The sequence below is a fragment of the Salvelinus sp. IW2-2015 genome, linkage group LG27 (genome assembly GCF_002910315.2).
Source record: "Salvelinus sp. IW2-2015 linkage group LG27, ASM291031v2, whole genome shotgun sequence".
Lineage (NCBI taxonomy): Eukaryota > Metazoa > Chordata > Actinopteri > Salmoniformes > Salmonidae > Salvelinus > Salvelinus sp. IW2-2015.
In genome coordinates this window covers 22,400,002-22,426,280 of record NC_036867.1, presented here as the reverse complement: position 1 = coordinate 22,426,280, position 26,279 = coordinate 22,400,002, and the positions used below count along the sequence as shown (strand labels likewise).

General features: G+C 42.8%; 1 protein-coding gene across 1 annotated transcript in view; it reads right to left on the bottom strand.

Moving 5' to 3' along the window:
• The window catches only part of LOC111953779 (cadherin-12-like), a 193,899-nt gene that overhangs the window by 38,956 nt on the left and 128,664 nt on the right, over positions 1 to 26,279 (bottom strand). Inside the window, exons 5-7 of the mRNA XM_023973271.2 lie at positions 24,419 to 24,586; positions 17,089 to 17,276; positions 1,369 to 1,622 (exon numbers count right to left, since the gene is read on the bottom strand). Of these exons, the coding sequence (XP_023829039.1) occupies positions 1,369 to 1,622; positions 17,089 to 17,276; positions 24,419 to 24,586 (610 nt within the window). The remainder of the gene's footprint in view (positions 1 to 1,368; positions 1,623 to 17,088; positions 17,277 to 24,418; positions 24,587 to 26,279) is intronic.

Sequence of the window (26,279 nt, the reverse complement as noted above, 5' to 3'; positions counted from 1 at the left end):
TCTAGACAGAGTTGCAAAGAAAAAGCCATATCTCAGACTGGCCAATAAAAAGAAAAGATTAAGATGGGCAAAAGAACAGACACAGGACAGAGAAACTCTGCCAAGAAGGCCAGCATCCCGGAGTCGCCTCTTCAACGTGCCATTGGAACACAGGAGTGATGGTTGGCCTCTGATAATAGGCCTCTGTACGCCTATGCAGATATTCCATTAAAAATCAGCCGTTTCCAGCTACAATAGTCATTTACAACATTAACAATGTCTACACTGTATTTCTGATCAATTTGATATTATTTTAAATGGACAAAAAAATTGATTTTCTTTAAAAAACAAGGACATTTCTACGTGACCCCAAACTTTTGAATGGTGGTGTATATATGTATTTTAACCCAAACAATGGTTGAATTGAAGAAGTTTAAGATACCTATCAATCATTGTTTTTGTGACCAGTGGACAGCCAGTATAAAATGCGCTCTTGCAACAGCTGCATAGTGTGGATCGCAGCTATGGAGTTCCTCCCGTCTAAACTCTTCTGTGGTATTATGCTCCATACTGTAAAAAAAATTGTTTATTTCAAGAAGACCACGAGTGCAGCTGAAAAAAACAAACATAAGCCTAACAAACACATGCTCAAACTCACACACTTTTTATAGACTTGCAGCTGCAGCTGCAAATTATTGAGATATCAAAGTGTCACCATCAAAAACGTAGCCTAATTGTATTATCTGTAGTAGAAAGCAATGGGTTAGAAAAAGCCTACATAACCAACCCATGAAGTAAAGTTCAACCTCCATTTATTGCCAGCTATGTTAACTTCTAACAGTGATTTATCCTGCAAAAGATGTTGATCAACTGGTAATATTATTTTTTTGTGTTCTTCTAATGGCTCTTAAGGAGAAAGTAATCTAAAAGTAACTGAAAGTAATCATATTACATGACTGAGTTTTGGTAATCCAAAAGTTACGTTATTGATAGGCCACTAGTAACTGTAACAGATTGCAATTAGAAAGTAACCTACCCAGCCCTGTTTGGGCTTTATTGTTAGTTGAGTAGTTAAATCAGGTTAGTATTGTTCAGCTCGAACAAAAGTCTGTAAGTTGCAAAATGGGAGTCCCCCAGGCTGAGGAGTAATGAACAGAGTGTTACAGCACTACCCAAGGTATTTCTTAAACCATAATGAAAGTTGTAACTTTACTTGACAGGACTGCTGCTAGTTAGAGGTAGACTGCTAGAGATAAAGAGAGTTTGGGCTTTATTGTTGTTGAATCAGGTTAGTGTAGACCTGGATCAAAGATCTTACAGTGCCTCCCAAGGTCTTCTAGCTCCTCCCTAAAGCTATTCCCTAAACCATAATAAAAGTTTGTACTTTACCTGACAGGGCTGTTGCTAGCATCCAGATCCTGGGCGGTGACTGCTCCGATGATGTCACCTACAGGTGAGTCCTCGTATACATCCATCTCATAGGAGGGCTTAGTGAACACTGGAGGCTCATCTACATCCAGGACGTTAATCTTCACTGTGGCCGTGTCTTTAAAGGCCCCTAAGCTGTGGAACCGTGGGTCCAGGTGGGCGTTGGATGCATCTACCTTGAAGGTGTAGGCCTTCTTCGTTTCGTAGTCCAGCGGCTGATAGAAAGGAAATAAATGATTAGGTGTGTTGACTTCAACACCTTACACTCATGGATAGGGCCATGTGTAGCTGTTTCTAACATAATAACTATACAAAGCATATGCATGACCATTGTAGCAATTCAAAGAGAAAACTTTGGAGATCATTGGGTAATGATCAGACCAAAGGTGAGGACACAACATTTCACCTGACACAAGACTTAATCCAAACATCGCACGGATTAATTTATGTGCATTTTACATTTGCTGTAGACCTACTATTCACGGCATTTGTGAATAACAAAAAAAGAATATACTCCGGATACATTCTGTAACATAATAATAATATTAATAGAAATGTTGGAGTAGGTGCAAGACAAGAAAAAAATGATTACAAGGGTTTGAGTGAGAGGTCCTAACTGGTGTCTCCAAGTGGCCACACACCTCTCCGAACTGTGCACAGTTCCTAAGTCATTTCAATGCACTTTTATGACTCAAGGAATCAGCCTTCAACTATAAGGTGCTTTTTTTGAGCTCTCCTAGCTTTACCATTGAGGAACTGAAGCAAGCACACTTTAGTCGTTTTTGTTTGGAACACAGCCCTGCATCCCCACCATCACACAATTACTGTTTTTGTTTACGAAATCCAAAAACATCCCGTTATAAATCGCAATCTTGGTCAGGTGTGCATCATTTGAAAGTTTATTCTACTGCCAACATGGCTAGCTATGTTATAAAGTATGATATTACAGTGTTAGGCTTTCAAACGGCACTTCAGATACATTTTGCTGTGCATAGAATGGAGTCATGAGTGCATTCAAGAGCGCGTTCCCCAGCTAACTTTCTTCACAATACGACAAACATAGGCTCATTCTGTTCAGGACAACCCAGGGTATAATGCATGTCATCCTTGTAACAGTGGATCAAATATAGCGATCATAAATGTTGATACTGTATATGACATGACTTTTCAAATATGGAAATGTTAAATTCACATTTGTACTCATGGGTGCGTGGTTTGCTTGTATAACATCAAAGTGGTGTTTATTATAATCCTCTACATCTCATCTTTCAGAACACATTGACTGCTCTCATTTTACAGCATTTCCCTCACTCGGACAACAACAAATGTGCAAAAGTAGCCCAATTTGCATGAGGGATGGGCGCATCTGCTTGTCGCGTGAGGTGCTCAAGTTTATAACGGCTGTCAGTCAAAACCAATAGAGCGCTGTGAAGTGGAGAACCTGAGCTTTGACTTCATGTATGTATAGCATGTTACTGTACAGCTACTGCGTTCCAATTTAGGCGATTATCAATGACCGAATCTGACATTTCCAGCCCGTATATGTAATGACAAAGGCTGTGAGTAGAAAGGGCTACCAAAGGTGAAATTGCAGTAACGCGTGTTTAGTTACACCCACTCAATGTTTTCCACATCCTCAATGGATTTCACTCCATGCAATAAAGTCGAGCTGCTGTAGAATAGACCCTTCTACATGGTTCAAGAGCATTCGCTGCTGCATGAAAGCTCTCTGAAACTGTCGGTTAACAGGTTAAAGTTGTTGATTTAAAGTGTTCTCCCTCCTATATCTGTGACATCTCTGATTGGGTTAATTAGCTAGAGCTCTGGGTTGCATCCGTAACCATCAGTAACCACGCTGTGTCTGCAGCTGCGATGTAAACATCCACTAGCGGTGACAACCATGTACGCACCACTACCTATCTCCTGGAATCTCACGTGTGACGGCCAGTCACTCACGCACGTATTTACACAAACACACACATACATATAAGTACACAGAGATACGTACCAGCACACACACACACACACACACAGATATATACACACACATGCAAGCATGCACACACCCACCCACACACACACACACATACACTATCCACTCATGTGTTACCACAACAGCACTCACTCAGACAGAGCCTGGTGGTCAGACTACACTAGTCTTGTGTCACATGCGAGACATTTGTTTCTGTGTACTTCAACATTACTAACAGACAGTCACTATTGCACCAACACTGGCAACAAAATCCCCTTATTGTGCCAACAAGTAAAAGCATCTGGTAATAGCTGAGAGAAAATGTGTGTGTTTGAAGAGGCCGCAAGCGAGGGGACGAAGCTGTGAATTTAACATGATAGATTTTCTATGAGCAATCAAACACGGTGAATGTAGCAAGATAATGCAAAGACACGACCCCGGTAAATGACTACCATCCTTCTTCATGGTACTATAACTGCCTCGCCACGGTTTCGTTCCAAATGGTACCCTTTTTCCTACAGTGTCCATAGGGCTCTGGTCAAAAGTAGTGCACTACATAGGGAATAGGGAGCCATTTGGAACACATCCACTATCTCCATGGTAGCCTACAGTAGCCTCAGAACTATTACAGGTGTCTGATAAAAAATAAAATGCTGCTGTATGTGTGAACGGGAGCCAATTTGAGAGCAATCATTGACCATCATCCACTGTGACTGGTTTGATTACAGTGAGCCAGATGCAACTGACTGGGCTCAGCTCAGCAATAGCATCTCTCTCTCGACAGGAAATGCACTCTATTACTTGCGATCACTCTCAGCAATAAAGAAATACAGAGGAGCATGGTGCCTATAGCTACAGTTTACACAACACTTGTAAAATGGAATAGCACGTAATACATTCAAATTGCCTCACAATCAGACGCTTGATCATTGTAAATATGTTAAGGTAAATGAGTTGCTAGCTTTTAAAAGGTCACCTTAGGAAAGAAAGTACAGTATATGTCTATTTACATTCTTTCATCACGCATAGGTATTTTTTATGTTCTTCAGGTTGGGCATCAATTGCATTCAAAGAAATGCTGTTCCCTTACCTTATAGCTCATACACACACTACACTACACTACACTGCCTGCACTACACTGCAATGCATAGCTCAGCTGAAATACAGGCACAGGTGGAGGGAGGTTGAGAGGAGAGGTGGGCAGCAGAAGCTCTACAGTAGGCCTCATTAGACACACTCTCACTGGAGACCTGGAGCGATATGGCGCTCCATCTCCACATACGCAGTACAAATACACAAACACCAATGAACGCGAGCATGCACGGAAACACACACGCATGCATGTACACTTATACGCATGCACGAATGTACGTGCGCACACAAATTCAAGGTAAATTGGGTTCTGGAGTTATACTCAAATCTTTCCAAATCTTTAGAAAGAGAACATGATCGACTCTTGCTAAAATTMAATTACGTTAGCTATCCCCAAGCCGGAAAAAGTGTTTTATTGCTTGAACTTTTCCTTTGTCCTGTAAAATTTTTATCAAGTCCTGTCCACAGTGTTATTTTTCAAGGTCAGGAGCTTTGGCTTGTAGACAGCGTTGTAAAGTATAGTGTGCCAAGCAGTGAATTAAATTAAGATATTGTAACAGTAGAGTCAAAATGAGAATGCGGTTAGAGGAGGTAAACGCACTCTCGGCCAGCCACAGTTTTCTACTGCTATATGGAATTGTTTTAAGAAGGTCATACCAAGCAACATTTTGCTATTTGATTTTTAATCATAAAAAAATATATATACAGTATATACAGTACCAGGCAAAAGTTTGGACACACCTACTCATTCAAGGGTTTTTATTTATTTTTACTATTCTCTACACTGTTGAAAAATTGTGAAGACATGAAAACTATAAAATAACCCAATATGGAATAATGTAGTAACCAAAAAAGTGTTGAACAAATTAAAATATGTTAAATTTGAGATTATTCAAAGTAGCCACACCTACCCTTGATGACAGCTTTGCACACTCTTGGCATTTTCTCAACCAGCTTCATGAGTTAGTCACCTGTGACTTGTTAAAAGTGTGCCTAGTTAAAAGTTAATTTGTGGAATTTCTTTCTTTCTTAAATACGCTTGAACAAATCAGTTGTGTTGTGACAAGGTAGGGGTGCTATACAGAAGACAGCCATATTTGGTAAAAATACCAAGGTCATATTATGTCAAGAACAGCTAAAATAAGCAAAGAGAAACAACGGTCCATCATTACTTTAAGACATGAAGGTCAGTCKAGTGAAATCGAAAAAAACATCAAGCACCATGATGAAACTGGCTCTCATGAGGACTGCCACAGGAAAGGAAAACCAAGAGTTACCTCTGCTGCAGAGGATAAGTTCGTTAGAGTTAACTGCACCTCATATTGTAGCCCAAATAAACGCTTCACATATTTCAAGTAACAGACACATCTCAAATTCAACTGTTCAGAGGAGACTGTGTGAATCAGGCCTTTATGGTCGAATTGCTGCAAAGACACCACTATTTAATATATATTTTTTAAAATCTTTATTTAACTAGGCAAGTCAGTTAAAAACAAATTCTTATTTTACAATGACTGCCTACCTCGGTCAAACCCTCCCCTAACCTAGACGATGCTGGACTAATTGTGCATCGCCCTATGGGACTACTACAGGACACCAATAAGAATAAGAGACTTGCTTGGGCTTAGAAATACGAGCAATGGACATTAGACCGGTGGAAATCTGTCCTTTMGTCAGATGAGTCAAAATTTTAGGAGTAGGRGGAGTAGGTGAACAGATGATCTCCAGAGGAAGGAACGGAGGAAGGYAAATTAAGTGGATATATTGAAGCAACATCTCAAGATCAATCAGTCAGGAAGTACAAGCTTGATAGCAAATGGGTCTTCCAAATGGACAATGACCCCAAGCATACTTCCAAAGTTGTGGCAAAATGGCTTAAGGACAACAAAGTCAAGGTATTGGAGTAGCCATCACAAAGCCCTGACCTCATCCTATYGAACATGTGTGGGCAGAACTGATAAAGCCTGTGTGAGCAAGGAMGCCTACAAACCTGACGCAGTTACACCAGCTCTGTCAGGAGGAATGGGCCAAAATTCACCCAACTTATTGTGGGAAGCTTGTGGAAAGCTACCTGAAACGTTTGACCCATGTTAAACAATTTAAAGGCAATGCTACCATATACTAATTGAGTGTATGTAAACTTCTGACCCACTGGGAATGTGATGAAAGAAAAGAAAGTTGAAATAAATCATTCTCTCTACTATTATTCTGACATATCACATTCTTAAAATAAAGTGGTGATCCTAACTGACCTAAAACAGGGAATTTCTGGATTAAATGTCAGGAATTGTGAAAAACTGAGTTTAAATGTATTTGGCTAAGGTGTATGTACACTTCTGACTTCAACTTTATATACATATGGACCGTTCCAAAATAAATGATCTAATGACTCTGCCTCCTGGGAAGATTGTATCCCCAATATATATAACATTCTATTGGTTGAAAGAATTTTGTATAATTATTTATATTACAAAATGTGCAGTTTTAATAAACAATTAATGTCAATTAATAAACAAATGTGCCATGGAATCGGTACATCGAAAATCTCTTAACAACTATTTTGCAATTTATGTGGCACAGCTGTCATTTMTTTGGTCCTTAAATGAAACTGGTATATATTTTTATTTATCACAATTTTCTTGCCGACAGACAAGTTCCTTACTTTTTCCCCTTTCCACTTCCATTTTTGTAGTTATGCTGCAATTAGTTGGTTGTAATTTTGGGTAGAGTACATTTCCCTATGTGTGACATAACTCCACCAGTCCTATTTATGATATATTTTACAAAGATTTGACCTTTAAAAAAAAAAAATATCGAAAAATAAGTAATTTTTTATCAATTAGTATATATGAGTTTTACCACAATATTTGTTGTATTATGAGTTCTGTCTTTTCAGGTGGATTAACCTGAAATTGTAACCAACTTTCTATGGCTTGTTTAAAAAGTAACAATATTTTTGAGATTATTTCATTTTCAAATAACCGAAAGTGAGCAGTTGTAATCTGAATAAAGGGAAAAAGACCATTCTTCAACATGGGGAGAGACATTCTTACTAATTTACTAGAGAACCATTTTGGATTTAAGTATAACTTTTGTATGACTGATGCCTTTCGTGAGAGGTCTAATGCTTTAATATTTAATAATTTCTGCACTATGAATTCATATTCATTATATAAATAGGGCCTTTTAATTTTGTCTGGCTTGCCATTCCAAATAAAATGGAATATTTTTGTTCATATAATTTAAAAAGCGACATCTGTTACAAAACACCAAAACGTGTAATGACGTTTGGCGATTGTCATTAGGCCTACACTGTAGCCTGCAATAATGCATATTGCTTACAAATGTATCTTTTTTGTAATGTTAAAAGTTGGTACACCTGAAAAGGGGCTGAAATACTGGACGCAAATACAGCTGTGTCTGTCCTGAGCTGATCGGCGCAGGAAACTGTGGGGACCCAGTTAAAACAATGTTGCAATTTTACTAGCAGGCTGAACCRAGTCGATACAGCAAGTTTGCTAGCAAAAGCTAAAGAAAGACAGAGAGAGGCAGACAGTCGGAGTGGAGAAATTAATACAATGTGATTAAAATAACCTGAACCAACTGTCACTGGTTTAATCCATGACAGAGAGTTGGGGGAGTTCGTTTCTTTGGAATAATCTTTTATTTTCATATTTAACGTTGTATCACTACAACAATGTATTTCATCAAAATTGGTTAAACTAGAGCTCCTGCATTTAAGGAAGCTCATATCTCATTTTGGGGAAATGGGGGGGGGGGGGGTCTCCCCCATAATTCACACACTGCTCTCACCTCCCTCTCTAGAACATGCCTCATGTATCCATGTCCATGGTCCATTTTGAGCTTTCCACATTCCTGAAGTGTTTCATTATGATAGGAATTGATATGCAAGTTATTGTACGGTATTCTAGMCTGCATCCCAAATGGCACACTATTCCCTATATGGTGCATACTCTGTTTGGACCAGAGCTCCATGGACCCTTGTATAGGAGGGTYCCATTTGAGACACAATCACAGAGAACGATTTCTCTTCTCAACAGGGGAATGTGTAAAGAGGACAGACAGACAGGCAGACTTCCTCTCATGTCAGTGTTACTGCTCTTCAACATCACAACAGAGCCCGCTTTGAATTCTAGACGCGCTGGCCTAGCCCTTTGATATGTAAATGTACACCTTCGTTGCACTGGCGGTGATCCTGAATGAAGGAAACCCAAGGTTTTTCTATTGAACACTATTAATGATCCAAGGGGACTTTGTTAATTTTGAATTAATCAAGGTACCGTTGTCGTAATCATTTAGGTAAACAAGCTTTGAAAATATGTTTTTAGTCTATGATAAAAATGTGAATTTATAACACAGTACAAGTGACAACATTTGTTATACCAGCACTTAAAAAAAACACCAGTACATACAGCATATTGTAAACTGTCAAATGCACTTTTTTWATCTATATGGCTTTGACTTCGGGGCTGCTTTTGGGCTTCTCATTCTGATCTACCTCCCTGAGCGCGTGAATGTGTTTTATGGAGGCATTTCTCAGCCTAGCTACTCCCTGGTGCTTTATTTTTGGAAGCAGAAGCAGGATGATACATTTTTAATAGGTTCTCCATTTGTTTGTTTTGAGTTCAATATTAAAATAACTGATCTTTCAACAACCCCCGTTTTTTCCCTCTGTCTTACTTTCTTCCTCCCTCCATTTTCATCCTTCCCTGCCTCCCTCCCTCCCTTCTCTCCCCCCCCCAACCCCTCTAACCATCTTACAGTATGCTAACACATTGAGGTAAATACAGTATAAACCCGTTTTTTTCACAGAATAATTGTTGCATTATGACACTTTATCACAACACAGCTCAATATCAACACACCTGTTTATGCTAGCTAAATGCAAGTATAACAACCAGACAAACAAACAACAAAACAAGCCGGAAGATGAAAGCAGGTTTGAAATAGATCAATCCTTCCTGATAAATATTTCATTAGAGGCTGAGTCATGAATCCCATTTAGTATTATTTTTGTACATTGTCACTCATGAATCATTAACTTCCCTTGTCTTCTTCACATGACGTCATCCCGATGAGAGCAAGTCAAAGCCAAGCAGGGCAGTCAACACATCACAATTTTTTTTTAATTACACTCACGTGCATTGTAGTGATTTTCATAAACAACAACAGAGGAAGGCAAAAGAAGTAGGGTATTTTCTGACTGCAGATCAGTGAAGCCATTGTGTATAGTAAATAGCTCAGTGGTTGAGGGCCGGTCCAATAGCTCTGTTTGGAGCCACAGTATGGGGGTGATTTTCACAGGGTCATCTCAGCCATTGATTGACTGACAGCTCGACAAAGTTCTACCCATAATGGGGATGTCCAACTAGCATTAGGTCTCCACCCCCCCCCCCATGACATCACCGGTCAATTGAGCATGGAACACAATGAGGGGACCATCAGCATCATCTACGTCCCGGGAGAGTGCCGCAGTGAATTTGGTGGCCTCACTGCGGAGATAGAGAAGAGGATGCTCACTTTATTGTCCTCCMTCAGTCACACTGTTCAGTGTCCTTGGCTCTCTCACTGCTCTGCCCCCCACACCGCTCTCTCACAGTGATTTAGTGTCGGTCTGAGACTGACTCCCTTTATAGTACACTACTATTGACCACGACRCATAGGGCTCTGGTCAAAAGTAGTGTGTTGTATCAGGAACAGTGTACCGTTTGGGACGCAGACTTGTGGTGCTGGTCTGAGAGACCTGCAAGCCAGCTAGTAGCCTAAAAGAAGTTCTGCCTAGCTGTCCACACTGCAGCGAGCTGAGCCTATAGTAGTGGAGTGACTCCTCACACTACATACCTGGCACTCTAATAGGACAGGGTTTAGCCCCGAGATGAACCCTGGCACACAGTTCTAATCTATTACACCCCCACATCCACATGCCTCCAGGCCACTAGAGACAAACCACAACTCCATCCTGAGTGGCTCTTAGTCCTCTTTATTTACCTTTTTCAATCTCTTTCGCTTCCTCTCTCTTTTGTCATAGAATTATTTCTATATACCCCTCTCTCTCTATTTGACTTTCTTTTCCCTCTCTTTGATACAAAAAACTAAAACACCATAAACACACACGTGTACACACACACACACACACACACACACATACATACACACTTTCAAAGCGTGATGAAGGTGTTTGTCTGCGTTGGGCCACCTGTTAATCCTGCTGATCTGTGGCATCTTCTRTGCCTTCCTCCTCCTCTTCCTCCATGGGTGCCTTGCACACCAGGGCCCAAAATAACTCCACTAACCTCCTAGTATAATATCCAGCTCAAACCACAGCCGTTTGTTGTAAGACTGTTCTCTCCGTTTCAGCACGGCATGTGCTCTATCTAATAGTGTTGCACTGTATCCAGACAGGAAGACTGCATTCAAATGAACAGAATAAATGCAAATTAGATTTTCATAACTTTGGGGTTTAGTTCGTTTTGTACTTTCAAAGGACTTTAATCTTCATTGAATAAATATTGAAACGCTCACTGGAATCCATTGATTCCTAAGTGCCCAATGGGTGGCACTGTGTCCACTTATATCTAATACTTCCACTTACTTCAGCTTTTGTTTGACAAGCAGAAATCCAGCCTCAAACTTTTCACTCCTCCACTGAAGACATTGCAGCTGTCTTTGCACTTAGCTCTCCTCAAACATCATCTGACCATTACCTTTTTCAGAGCCCAGTAATAACTCATCAGGACCAAAGAAGCGGTAATGGTTTAGAGGCTCTCCGATGATTTAATGTTCACACAGCCCACTAATGGCATTTGTGATAGAGAAATGAGACTGCTGACAGTGTCTGGCTTTGGCAAAATTAAGTGTTACATTGATGACTACAGACCGGGATGAAAAGGTCCACTAGACTAGCTGAATACTGACAATGGTTCTGACTTTGAAAAGTAAAATTGTTAGAGAGGCAAGTTGGGGAGGAATAATTTCAGTTTGTCCTTCAATACTGCTGTTTGACTGTTCATTTTGCATTTTGTTCCTTTTTTTATTGCATTGTAGCTAAATGCATCTCTCTTTGGTGCTGTAATGCTATTGTTATATTGTACATTTTGAATGTGTGATAATATTAAAGGAGATAAACTAGCACCTCACATTTTTTGTGACCATGGACACTGTACCGAATTTATCTGCTCCGAATATAAATCACATACAGTGCCTTGCAAAAGTATTCATCCCCATTGGCGTTTTTCCTATTTTACTGCATTACAACCTGTAATTTAAATGGAATTTTATTTGGATTTCACGTAATGGACATACACAAAATAGTCCAAATTGGTGAAGTGAAATTAAAATAATTAAATATTTTTTTTTAAATGTGAAAGTGGTGCGTGTATATGTATTCACTACACCCCCTTTGATATCAAGCCCCGAAATAAGATCTGGTGCAACCAACTACCTTCAGAAGTTACATAAATTAGTTAAATAAAGTCCACCTGTGTGCAATCTAAGTCTCACATGATATGTCACATGATCACAGTATATATACACCTGTTTTGAAAGGCCCCAGAGTCTGCAACAACACTAAGCAAGGGGCACCACCAAGCAAGCGGCACCATGACAACCAAGCAGCTCTCCAAACAGGTCATTGACAAAGTTGTGGAGAAGTACAGATCAGGGTTGGGTTATAAAAAAATATCAGAAACTTTGAACATCCAAAAGAGCATGATTAAATCCATGATTATTACAAAATGGAAAGAAAATGGCATAACAACAAGCCTGCCAAGAGAGGGCCGCCCACCACAACTCACAGACCAGGCAAGAAGGGCATTAATCAGCGAGGCATCAAGGAGAACAAACATCTCTTTGGTCTCTGAAGGAGCTGCAAAGCTCTGTCCAWAAGACCACTTTAAGCTGTACACTCCCCAGAGCTGGGCTTTACGGAATAGTGGCCAGAAAAAAAGCCATTGCTTAAAGAAAAAATTWGTAAACACATTTGGTGTTCGCCYAAAGGTATGTGGCAGCCTCCCCAAACATATGGAAGAAGTTACTCTGGTCAGATGAGACTAAAATGTTGCTTTTTGGCCAACAAGGAAACCGCTATGTCTGGCGCAAACCCAACACCTCTCATTACCCCGAGAACAGCATTCCCACAGTGAAGCATGGTGGTGGCAGCATCATGCTGTGGGGATGTTTTTCATCAGCAGGGACTGGGAAATTGGTCYGAATTGAAGGAACGATGGATGGCACTAAATTAGGGGAAATTCTTGAGGGAAACCTGTTTCAGTCTTCCTGAGATTTGAGACTGGGACGGAGGTTCACGTTCCAGCAGGACAATGACCCTAAGCATACTGTTAAAGCAACACTCAAGTGGTTTAAGGGGAAACATTMAAATGTCTTGGAATGGCCTCGTCAAAGCCCAGARSTCAATCRAATTGAGAATATGTGATATGACTTAAAGATTGTTGTACAACAGCGGAACCCATCCAAATTGAAGAAGCTGGAGATGTTTTGCCTTGAAGAATGGGAAAAAAATCCCAGTAGCTTGATGTGCCAAGCTTATAGTGACATACCCCAAGAGACTTGCAGCTGTTATTCATGCAAACGGTGGCTCTACAAAGTATTGACTTTGGGGGGGTGAATAGTTATGCACACTCAAGTTCAGTTTTCTGTCTTATTTCTTGTTTGTTTCACAATAAAACATATTTTGAATCTTCAAAGTAGTAGGTATGTTGTGTAAATCAAATGATACAAACCCCCKAAAAATCTATTTTAATTCCAGGTTGGAAGTCAACAAAATAGGAAAAATGCCAAGGGGGTGAATACTGTCGCAAGCCACTGTACAGTATATCACACATTGGTTTTCATTGAGCTTTACTAGCTTGGTATTCATCTCATCATGCTGTACTTCTGGTTGGCACGCAGGATAAAGAGTTTTTCTAAATGAGAGACAAAATGAATCCTATACAGTATTTAAATGGATCCCCTGGACAGGAGCCAACAAGGGTTATGCCAAACATTTTGCCACTAAACAATATCATTACTTTAGGCTTAGTACATATCAGCAGCCCAGTCATTTTTTAAAGGAAGACTAGAGGAAGCGAATAAACACACAAACAGACAAATGCACCACAAACACATTTATTCTGACTAAAAGCCTCTTACAAGCACAAGCCCAGGATCTACTGTATGGGCAATTAGTTATCTCCCTCTGTTGTTCATTCTCAGTTTGGGTGTAACTTTGTTTGTATGTGTGTGTGCGTGCGCGTGTCACTGCATGTGTGTGTGATTGTGCTCATGCATATTCAGGCAAGTGTGTGTGTCTCTCAGCATGTGCGTGTGCATGCCTCCCTTGGTAGGACTTAGGTTTCCTCTACAGTGACCTCTGTCTATTGTCTCTGGTAATCTTTTCTTCTGCAAAGGGGATGACTAACCCCGAATGTGTACGTCCCCWTCCCTCCAAGCCTCGCTCTGCATGTTTCTGTATGGGCAGACTAGGCACCAGATGATTATCCCCTGAAGCCATTACCATGCCTGATCCTCTTATCATTCAACAAACCTGAGTAGGGGTCTGCCAAACTGTGTGCAGAGCTGCTGCTGCTTCCCCCTGCCCTCTCCCCCGCTCACCACTGATGCTCAACGCAGGGGCGAGGAGAGAGGAAAGAGAGAGGGATAGAGAGAGAAASAGAGAGGGAGTAGATAGAGAGAAAGACAGAGAGAGAGCAAGAAAGAGAGGGAGAGAGAGGAAGAAATTCAAATTGGGGCCTGTTTGCACACACCACTCTAGAGACGGGCAGCGATCCATTCTAAGACTGTCTGTAGGCGGCTCAGCATTCTGAGAACATGGTCAAGAACTCATAATGACTCCATCTCCAACCTCCTACCTTTTCCCTTTTCACACCCATCTACTCATACCCCACTGCGTCCTAGACATGGGTCGAAGAACATGTTGTTTAGAAAACTACACCGTGGGGGGATCCAATGTGAGTGGCTCAAAGATCTTCCCCATGGACAAAGGCTTTGTGCAGTCACCTCCCAGCGAGGGGAATACATCACACTGTTCCATTGTTGTGATGGCACCATATCAAACACAGGAGGTAAAAAAACAATAAAGGAGCGAAAGGATTGAAAGGCATCCCTGGCCCATCCATCTGCAGTATTTACAATGTAAACAAATACATGTCCTCATTTACATCATAATKTGGGCCTGWCTTCTTTTCTAATCCATTGTTCACAACTGGAGAAGGTCAGATTTTAMGATCTATAGCTATGATCCACTCGTAAGCAGATCATATGTATAAACACACACAAACGTACATACATACATACAAGCACACAAACATACGCGCAGTCAAGCACATGGCACAGAATCCAAATATGTATTCTCTTCAGCCAAATGTTCCTGCATAGTTCTAAGGATAAAAGGAGTACACATACATTTGTTTATGTGGGAGGATGGACATTTTTTTTTTCTACTAGAGAAACAATTGAAGAATGTGTGATTCCCCAAAGTATCATATTCAGTCACTTTTTCATACATCCCCTGAAAAGGCACAGAAACAGAACAGAAGAACCAATTAATGATACCATTTTGTCATGTCTGCACCGGTTTAGCTACTTTTATGCTTTTGAACATGATTCAAAAATCTGTATTTTCCACACTAATACGTTTTGAACACAACTTTTTGGATATATTGTCCTTCAAACTATTAGCCTCAAAAGGTGCATTTTCAAATTTATACATAAACAACCACTATTGTGCTACAAGGGAAATGCCTCTGAAATACTACAACAAGAGAGCTTCTGTGAATATGCACAGTGCTCACATAAGAGCTTTGCCTGAAAACGGAGCAACTGCACATTTTAGTTCTTGAAAGCACCTGGTTGGGTGGCGTTGACAAATCTTGTTATATTTAACTCTGACACAAAGGTAGAAGATTTATGTAATTATTCTCTCTTTTGCTCGTTCATGCATCATACATCTTTTTTAATCAAGGGAGGGAACCCGTTTTTCCAGGAAAAAAACTAAATAATCTATCTGAGCCATTAATATCCAACAGCCGAGACTATCTTGAAAAGTAATGGATTCATCCCTATGTGACACCCTATTCCCCATAGGGCTCTGCTCAAAAGTAGTGAGACGTGTACGGAATAGAGTGCCATTTGGAACTCAGGCCAATGTCTACTTCTGACATTCATCTTTTCCTCCTTTGCATTTTGAAGATATCCTCGAACATGTCGGCGTTGTAATTATGCAAAGTTATGTTTTCTCTGGCAGTTTTATTCTGTTTCCCGCGTTATACTTCTCACCGTGCTGCCAACATATAGCATTTAAAATCACTACTGGGSTTTTTAACTGCCTCAAACACCACCACCTAAAACTTGCCTGAGGGGAACTCAAGAGTACTGTGCGTAGGGAATGCATGTGAGTCAGTGTGAGTGGGAAGTGGGAACATGTGCAGAAATTGATGGCTCTAAGCAAGTTCTTGTTTGTTTTGACGGGGGCTAATATAAGCCTAGTCAATGTGTACAAAAGTAAAATCAGGTTCAGTATCCAAAAGGTATTTGCCTATTCTGGCAGGTCGACATGCATCGAGCATATTTATCCATTTTGCAAAGTGACCATATGTCATTTTAAATGAATCTTTCCATGGCAGGTTGGGAATATTTATAGATGTGGCACTTAAGATTTCATCTCAGAGCAACTGTCCTTACAGTAATGGACAACACCAAAGCAATAAACTACCAGCAAATACTATAAACATGAATCTGTGAGTCTGTTTCCCAAACGGCACCATATCCCCTATAGAATACACTATTTTTAAATCAGGGCCCATAGGGCTCTGGTTAAAATGTGTGTACTATATAAGGATTAGGGTGCCATTTCAGACAGAACAGGCTACACATATGCCTGTAAAAAAAACAAAAAAAACAAGCTAGTCATATAGGTTCCATTTACCAATACAGACTAATGGGACTAATCTACGTTTTAGATTTAATTCCCAGCAACAACTTAACAATAATAGTACTATATGAACTTCTTAGCCAAACACCTTCTACCATTTCTACAAAGCTTGAAATGACTAGTCAGCAGTATTGCTGAACTCATGAAAACACATGAGATCCTTAATCCATTATATTGTCCTTAACAATGTCCTAATAAAAGCATTATGTGGGTAGACTGTATAGCCAATCCCCTAGAGCAGGGCTCTCCAACCCTCCTCCTGGAGGGCTATCGTCCTGTAGATTTTCACTCCAACCCTTATCTAGCACATCTGATTCTAATAATTAGCAGATTGATACGCTTAACCAGGTTAGTTACAACTGGGGTTGGAGCGAAAACCTACAGGATGGTAGCTCTCCACGAACAGGGTTGGAGACCCCTGCCCTAGAGGACTGATACTAAAAAGCTTATGCAACTGAAGCAGTGTAGGCTGGTGAGGGGAGGACAGCTCGTAATAATAGCWGGAATGGAATGAATGGAACGGTATCAATATGGACAATTGTGTGTGTGACATTGTTCCAATCATTCCGTTCCAGCCATTACTACTGTATGAGCCCGTACTCCAATTTAAAGTGCATCCAGATACCACYTGACTGATGAAGACGCTTACCCTTTTGAGAATGATGATTCCTTCCTGATTGTGTTCACTGGTGATGATGTCAAACATGTTGTCTCCGTCCCCCGGTACGACGTTGTACTCTACTTCTGCGTTCTTCCCGATGTCCAAGTCATGAGCTTTGATCCTTCCCACAGCAAAACCCACCGCAGAGGACTCAGGGACTCTCAGGTGAAAGAAACCTTACAGACAAAAACAAATAGATAGATTAAGCTAGACTAGTTCATTTTCAACTTCTGGCATTGTATTGGGCTTTTTTTCAGTGTGTCCCGAAATGGTTTGGAAGTGAGCAACAGGGCAACTGCATATGCTAATTGGCATTGTCATTATTTGTGCAATGCAGCAAGAGAGAGAGAGAGAGAGTGAGAGAAAGAGAGAGAGAAAGATTAAGAGAAATTTAGAAAAGAGAGGTAACGTAGATAGAGAGTGAGAGAAAGAGAGAGAGAGAACGATAGAGAGAAAGATTAAGAGAAATTTAGAAAGAGAGAGGTAACGTAGATAGAGAGAGAGACGTACTGTAGAGAGAGAGAGAAGGAGAGAGAGAGAGAGAAAGATAAGGAGAGAGAGAGAGAGAGAAAGAGAGAAGGAGAGAGAGAGAGAAAGAGAGAGTAGACAGACTGAGACAGCAGCAGTAATAAATATCAAAACACACAAGTAGAAATAAGAACACGAGAAAGTAAGAAGCTATATACAGGGTAAGGTCCATATTCACAATGTGCAGGGATACTGGAGTGAAAGAGGTAGATATAGTGCATTCGGAAAATATTCAGATCCCTTGACTTTTTCCACATTTTGTTATGTTTCAGCCTTATAAAAATATACAGTGGATTGCGAAAGTATTCACCCCCTTGGCATTTTTCATATTTTGTTGCCTTACAACCTGGAATTAAAATAGATTTTTGGGGGGGTTGTATCATTTGATTTACACAACATGCCTACCACTTTGAAGATGCAAAATATGTTTTCTTGTGAAACAAATAAGACAAGAAAAACAGAAAACTTGAGCGTGCATATGTAACGCTCGTCTGATGAAGAAGGAGTGAACCAAAGCGCAGCGTGGTACATGTTCATGATATTTATTTAAATCTGAACACTGGAACAAAAATAACAAAGCGAGAAACGAACAGTTCTGTAAGGTAACTAAAACCATACAGAAAACAACTACCCACAAAGCATAGGTGGGAAAAAGCTACCCAAGTATGGTTCCCAATCAGAGACAACGATAGACAGCTGTCCCTGATTGAGAACCATACCCGGCCAAAACAAAGAAATACAAAACATAGAAAAATGAACATAGAATGCCCACCCAAATCACACCCTGACCAAACCAAAATAGAGACATAAAAAGCTCTCTACGGTCAGGGCGTGACAGTACCCCACCCAAAGGTGCGGACTCCGACCGCAAAACCTGAACCTATAGGGGAGGGTCTGGGTGGGCATTTCTCCGCGGTGGCGGCTCTGGTGCCGACCCCGGACTGGGGACCCTCGTAGCAGGCCCCGGACTGGGGAGACCTACAGGAGGCCTGGTGCGTAGAGGAGGCACCGGATGAACAGGGCTGTGGGAGAGCACTGGAGCTCTGGTGCGCAGCCTTGGCACCACTCCTCRAGGCTGAATGCCCACTTTAGCCCGGCACGGGTGGAGCGCAGGCATAGGATGAACTGAGCAGTCCCAGCGCCCCGGAGACACAGTACGCAGGGCCGGCGCAGGATACCCTGGGCCGAAACGGCGCACCGGAGACCAATCGCACTGAGCTTCCACAATCCCCCATGGCTGGATGCCCACTCTCGCATGGCACTTGCGGGGGGCTGGCATATAGCGCTCCGGACTATGAGCGCTCACTGGAGACACCGTGCGCTTTACCGCATAACACGTTGCCTGACCAGTACCACGCTGCTTCCGGTAAGCACGGGGAGTTGGCTCAGGTCTATCGCCTGACTCCACCATTCTCCCCGTGTACCCCCCCCCCCAAAATATTTGTGTGAAAACAACTACCCACAAAGCATAGGTGGGAAAAAGCTACCCAAGTATGGTTCCCAATCAGAGTCAACGATAGACAGCTGTCCCTGATTGAGAACCATACCCGGCCAAAACAAAGAAATACAAAACATAGAAAAAGGAACATAGAATGCCCACCCATATCACACCCTGACCAAACCAAAATAGAGAAATAAAAAGCTCTCTACGGTCAGGGCGTGACAGCATAACTATTCACCCCCCAAACTCAATACTCTGCAGAGCCACCTTTTGCAGCATTTTACAGATTCTAGATGGAGAAGAACCCTGGGCAGAGCCAGAGGAGTGTCACCGCCCCAAAGCGGAGCTGGAGGCATCAAAAGCGGAGAGGCGGCATTATGAGGCGCTTGCAAGGCAGAGTGGCTGGAAACCATGCTTACCGTGGAGAGCGGGAGTACGGGCAGACACTGTGTTATGCGGAAGAGCGCACGGTGTCTCCTGTACGTGTGCATAGCCCGGTGCGGGTTATTCCACCTCCCCGCACTGGGCGGGCTAGAATGAGCATTGAGCCAAGTGCCATGAAGCCGGCTCAACATATCTGGCCTCCAGTACGTCTCCTCGGGCCGGTGTACATGGCACCAGCCTTACGCATGGTGTCCCCGGTTCGCCTACACAGCCCAGTGCGGGTTATTCCACCTCCCCGCATTGGTCGGGCTACGGGGAGCATGCAACCAGGTAAGGTTGGGCAGGCTCAGTGCTCAAGGGAGCCAGTACGCCTGCACGGTACGGTATATCCGGCGCCACCTTCCCGCCCCAGCCCAGTACCTCCAGTTCCAGCACCCCGCACTCGCCTTATGGTGCGTGGCCCCAGCCCAGTACCATCAGTGCCGACACCACGCACCAGGCTTCCAGTGCGTCTCCAGAGCCCTGTTCCTCCTCCACGCGCTCTCCCTATGGTGCGTGTCTCCAGCCCAGTGCCTCCAGTTCCGGCACCACGCATCAAGCCTCCTGTGTGTCTCCAGAGCCCTGTACGCACTGTTCCTTCTCCCCGCACTCGCCCGGAGGTGCGTGCCCTCAGTCCGGTACCACCAGTTCCGGCACCACGCACCAGGCCTATAGTGCGCTTTGAGAAACCAGTGTGCCCTGTTCCTGCTCCCCGCACTAGCCTTAAGGTGCGTGTTTCCAGTCCAGTACCACCAGTTCCGGCACCACGCACCAGGCCTACTGTGCGCCTCAGCAGGTCAGAGTCGGCCGTTTGCCCAACGCCGCCTGCACTGCTCGTCTGCCCAGCACAGTCTGTACTGCCTGCTTGCCTAACGCCGCCTGCACTGCTCGTCTGCCCAGCGCCGTCTGAGCCATCCGTCTGCCCAGCGCCATCTGAGCCATCCGTCTGCCCAGCGCCGTCTGAGCCATCCGTCTGCCCAGCGCCGTCTGAGCCATCCGTCTGCCCAGCGCCATCTGAGCCTCCGTCTGCCCAGCGCATCTGAGCCATCCGTCCTGCCCAGCGCCATCTGAGCCATCCGTCTGCCCAGCGCCATCTGAGCCATCCGTCTGCCAGCGCCATCTGAGCCATCCGTCTGCCCAGCGCCATCTGAGCCATCCGTCTGCCACGAGCCTTCAGAGCCGCCCGTCTGTCCCGAGCCATTAGAGCCGTCCGTCAGTAAGAGCCGCTAGAGCCGTCCGTCAGTTAGGAGCGCCAGAGCCGCCAGCCAGTCAGGAGCCGCCAGAGCCGCCAGCCAGTCAGGAGCCGCCAGAGCCGCCAACCAGTCAGTAGCCGCCAGAGCCGCCAGCCAGTCAGGGCGCAGAGCCGCCAGCCAGTCAGGAGCCGCCAGAGCCGCCAGCCAGTCAGGAGCCGCCAGAGCCGCAGCCAGTCAGAAGCCGCAGAGCCGCCAGCCAGTCAGAGCCGCAGCAGTCAGGAGCGCCAGAGCCGCAGCCAGTCAGGAGCCGCCAGAGCCGCCAGCCAGTCAGGAGCCGCCAGAGCCGCCAGCCAGTCAGGAGCCGCCAGAGCGCCAGCCAGTCAGGAGCTGCCCTCCAGTCATGAGCTGCCCTCCAGTCATGAGCTGCCCTCCAGTCATGAGCTGCCCTCCAGTCATGAGCTGCCCTCCAGTCATGAGCTGCCCTCCAGTCAGGTGCCTCCAGTCATGAGCTGCCCTCCAGTCATGAGCTGCTCCCTCCATGAGCTGCCACTCAGTCCGGAGCTGCCACTCAGTCCGGAGCTGCCACTCAGTCCGGAGCTGCCATTAGTCCGGAGTTGCCCCTCTGTCCTGAGCTACCTCTCTGTCCTGAGCTACCTCTCTGTCCTGAGCTACCTCTCTGTCCTGAGCTACCTCTCTGTCCTGAGCTACCTCTCTGTCCTGAGCTACCTCCTAAATCATGTGGGGGCCTTGGGGAGGATTCTTAGTCCAAGGTCGTGGGCGAGGGTCGCCACTCAAAGGACGCTAAGGAGGGGGACAAAGACAGTGGTGGAGTGGTGTCCTCGTCCTGCGCCGGAGCCGCCACCGCGGACAGATGCCCACCCAGACCCTCCTCTTGAGTTGTAGGGGTGCGTTCGGAGTCCGCACCTCAGGAGGGGGGTACTGTAACGTCCTGACCAGAGTTATTATGTGTTTTGCTTGTTTAGTGTTGGTCAGGACGTGAGCTGGGTGGGAATTCTATGTTTTGTGTCTAGTTTGTCTGTTTGTGTCCAGCCTAATATGGTTCTCAATCAGAGGCAGCTGGTAATCGTTGTCCCTGATTGAGAATCATATATAGGAGGCTTGTTTGGTGTTGGGATTTTGTGGGTGATTGTTTCCTGTCTCTGTGTTTGTGTTCTGCACCAGATAGGACTCTCTCGGCTTTCACGTTTGTTATTTTGTTGTTTGTTAATGTTCACTGTTTATCGTCTGATTAAACATGTTGAACAATAACCGCGCTGCATTTTGGTCCTCTCCTTCTTTCCAGGAGGAAAGCCGTTACAGCACCCTTCATTCTTTTCCTTTCTATTGAATACGTATTGTGCGGTTGAAATATTATCAATTATTTAGACAATTGACAACCTGAGGATTAATTATAAACATCGTTTGACATGTTCGACAAACTTTATCGGTACTATTAGTATGTTTTCGTCTGCATGTTTTGACCACCTTTGAGCCAGTGGATTACTGAACAAAACGCGCCAACAAAACAGTTTTTGGGATATAAGAGGGACTTTTTCGAACAAAACAAACCTTTATTGTGTAGCTGGGACTCTTGTGACTGCAACCAGATGAAGATCTTCAAAGGTAAGTGATTCATTTTATCGCTATTTATGACTTTCGTGACTCCTCTACTTGGTTGGAAAATGTTTGTATGCTTTTGTAAGCGAGCGCTGTCCTCAGATAATCGCATGGTATGCTTTCGCCGTAAAGCCTTCTTGAAACCTGACAAAGCGGATGGATTAACAAGAAGTTTATCTTTAAGTCGATGTATAATACTTGTATTTTTATGAATGTTTATATGACTATTTCTGTATTTTGAATTTGGCGCTCTGCAATTTCACCGGATGTTGTCCAGGTGGGTCGCTAGCAGCACGCCTGCGCAAGAGAGGTGTTCCTTCAGCAGTATGCTTAGGGTCATTGTCCTGTTGGAAGGTGAACCTCCGTCCCAGTGTTAAATCTCTTGAAGACTGAAACAGGTTTCCCTCAAGAATTTCCCTGTATTTAGTGCCATCCATCATTCCTTCAATTCTGACAAGTTTCCCAGTCCCTGTCGATGAAAAACATCCCCACAGCATGATGCTGCCACCACCATGCTTCACTGTGGGGATGCTATTCTCGGGGTGATGAGAGGTGTTGGGTTTGCCCCAGACATAGCGTTTTCCTTGATGGCCAAAAAGCTAAATTTTAGTCTCATCTGACCTGAGTACCTTCTTCCATATGTTTGGGGAGTCTCCCACATGCCTTTTGGCAAACACCAAACATGTTTGCTTATTTTTCTGGCCACTCTTCCGTAAAGCCCAGCTCTGTGGAGTGTATGGCTTAATAAATAGGTCCTATGGACAGATACTCCAGTCTCTGCTGTGGAGCTTTGTAGCTCCTTCAGGGTTATCTTTGATCTCTTTGTCGCCTCTCTTATTAATCTCTTTGCGCATCCCTTTAACGGGATCATTTTCGTAAACAACCGCTGAATTGCAGAGCGCCAAATTTAAAAAAATACAATTTAAATTTTTTCTCATGAAATCACAAGTGCAATATACCAAAACACAGTTTAGCTTGTTGTTAATCCACCTATCGTGGATCATTCTCTGCATTATTATTCTGACATTTCACATTAAAATAAAGTGGTGATCCTAACTGATCTACAACAGGGAATTGTTACTAGGATTAAATGTCAGGAATTGTGAAAAACTGAGTTTAAATGTATTTGGCTAAGGTCTATGTAAACTTCTGACTTCAACTGTATGTATGTATGTTTATAAGCTGTATTCATAAATATGCATTTTTAAATTTGTTGAATTGATCCATGTTGTTCAAACATGTTGACTTCAGATTTTCATAGATCAATAAATTAATAAAAATAGAAAATCTTACACAATAACACAATCTGCATGTTTGGCCTGCCTCCAGTTTCTTACTTGTGCACTGATTAACTATTTATTTTAAATGATTTGTTTGGAATCTTAAAGTATATACTTTAAGATTGCTGACTCTGTCTTGAGTTAATGTCACGCCCTGACCGTAGAGATCCTTTTCTTTCTCTATTTGGTTAGGTCAGGGTGTGATTAGGGTGGGCATTCTAGTTTTTTTTTTCTATGTTGGCCTGGTATGGTTCGCAAAGAGGTAGCCGTCTATCGTTGTCACTGATTGGGGATCATATTTAGGCAGCCTTTTCCCACCTGTTGTTTGTGGGATCTTGTTTTTGTATAGTTGCCTTGAGCACTGCAATACTGCACGTTTGTTATATTCTTTGTTGTTTTTGTTGTAAGTTTCACTATTAAATACTATTAAACGCTGCGCCTTGGTCCACTCAGTCCAACGAACGTGACAGTTAAACAACACAGCAACTGTAAACAGAGAAATTCTCTTAAAATAATGAAGAACTAATTAATGTGTTTAATTGGATGTGGCAAGGTACTAAGCTATAAAATAAAGTATATATAGTGAAGAAATATAAAGAACATAGGCATATGTCCTTTGGGCATCAGCATTATAATCAATTATTCAATCATGATATGAAACGGCAATATTAAAACCGATATTATGAATATGAAACCGAAATGTAAAAATGTTAAGCAAACTTCATACACACAACAGCACCAACAGAATAACAAAGAGCTCCCTCCCTCCCTCGAGTGGTGTGTGCAAACAGGCCCCTATTTGAATCTCTTCCTCTCTCTCTCTCTCTCTCTCTTACTTTTGGAGAACCTTGGTGGGTTGTCGTTGACGTCGCTGAGGGTGATGTTGATGGTGGTGGTCCCAGCCAGACCTCCCAGCTGACCTCCCATATCCTTGGCCTGGATAAGCACCTGGTACTGCTCCTTCACCTCGCGGTCCATGTTCGGCAAGGCCGTCCTTATTATACCTAGCGACAACATGGTATCATTAGAACATGTCAAAACGGCTGATATCTAGGAATTTTACTTTTATGTCACATGAGCTGTGCAGTCCAAATAGGGGATAGGTGGAGACATGATAATAGAGATGGGACAAGGTGAGTGTTAAGGCGCTGCTGCTCGATGCCCCCTTTTTCTGCTAGAGGGTTCAAATGTACAAATAACCTGGGTATTAGCACCCCCCTTAGAAAGAGCGTACAGTCAGAGGTGCATTAATGTACCTGAAGTCAAGGTGTGCATTAAAGGGGAGCCAGGGGGTGCTCAGCTCCCTTGAATGCACCAAAAGTCAAACTTTGGGGGAGAMGGGGTGATTCTAAATATTGCTATTTTAACCATTTTCTGTTTTCTTAAAATATAGTGGTAAATATGTTTTACAGTGGTAAATATTAAAATAAAACAAACACCCCCACCTCTCTGTCATGGTTCAACTATTTATTTCTATGTGGCGGCGCTATCCACACAGAAGTGCTGAATTTCGGCCTCAGCTGAGCTCCTTTATGCATAGATTTTTCTTCCTAATTTCCGTAATTTGTTTGCCATGCATCTTTGATAAAAATTGCTTATGCCTTTATTCCAATGCATTCGATTTATCCGTTGATTAATTATTGTTTGCTTTTGTCAGTCAGCTGTTTAGAGCGCTAATTGCTTTGTTTTTCAGGTGTTCTCCATGCCATTCGTGGCCAGAAGTAGTTTAATCTGCTTTATTATTTTCTATCAATATTTGTTTTCTTTCCTGGATACCACTAGACAACTAACCTACAGCTAGACACCAATGCGCATCCAATCCATCCAACAAGTAGGCTATACGTTAATAGCAGTATTTTAAAAATGTATATATTTCACCTTTATTTAACCAGGTAGGCCAGTTGAGAACAAGTTCTCATTTACAACTGCGACCTGGCCAATATAAAGCAAGGCAGTGCAACACAAACAACAACACAGTTACACATGGACTAATCAAACGTACAGTCAATAACACAATAGAAAAAAAGTCTATATACAGTGTGTGCAAATGGCGTGAGGAGGTAAGGCAATCAGTAGGCCATAGTGGCGAAGTAATTATGGCCTACTGTGAGCAAATTGAGCAAATTAACACTGGAGTGATAGATGTGCAAATGATGATGTGCAAGTAGATATACTGGTGTGCAAAGGAGCAAAAAAAGTAAATAAAACAATATGGGGATGAGGTAGATAGATTGGATGGGCTGTTTAGAGATGGGCTCGGTTAGCTGCTCGGATAGCTGATGTTTAAAGTTATTGAGGGAGATATAAGTCTCCAACTTCCGTGATTTTTGCAATTCGTTCCAGTCATTGGCAGCAGAGAACTGGAAGGAAAGGCGGCCAAAGCAGGTGTTGGCTTTGGGGGTTGGTGACAAAACGGATGGCACTGTGATAGACTGACTATAAGGTGACTCTTTCTGTTAAAAGAGGTTAACTTTCGGTTAGAAGCATATATTTTCGCAATGGCATAGGCCTACATTATTTTGGATTTGTGTGCCCATGAGWACTGTTTTCACAGTGAAATGTTTTACATAGGCATAGTTACACTTTTTCCAAGATCTCAAAGACCCATGGTTCATACCGGGTTTAAGTTAAATATTCAAATTAAATAGTTAAATGCTTATTAATTACAAATAACACTGTCATAAATGTCATTAATGT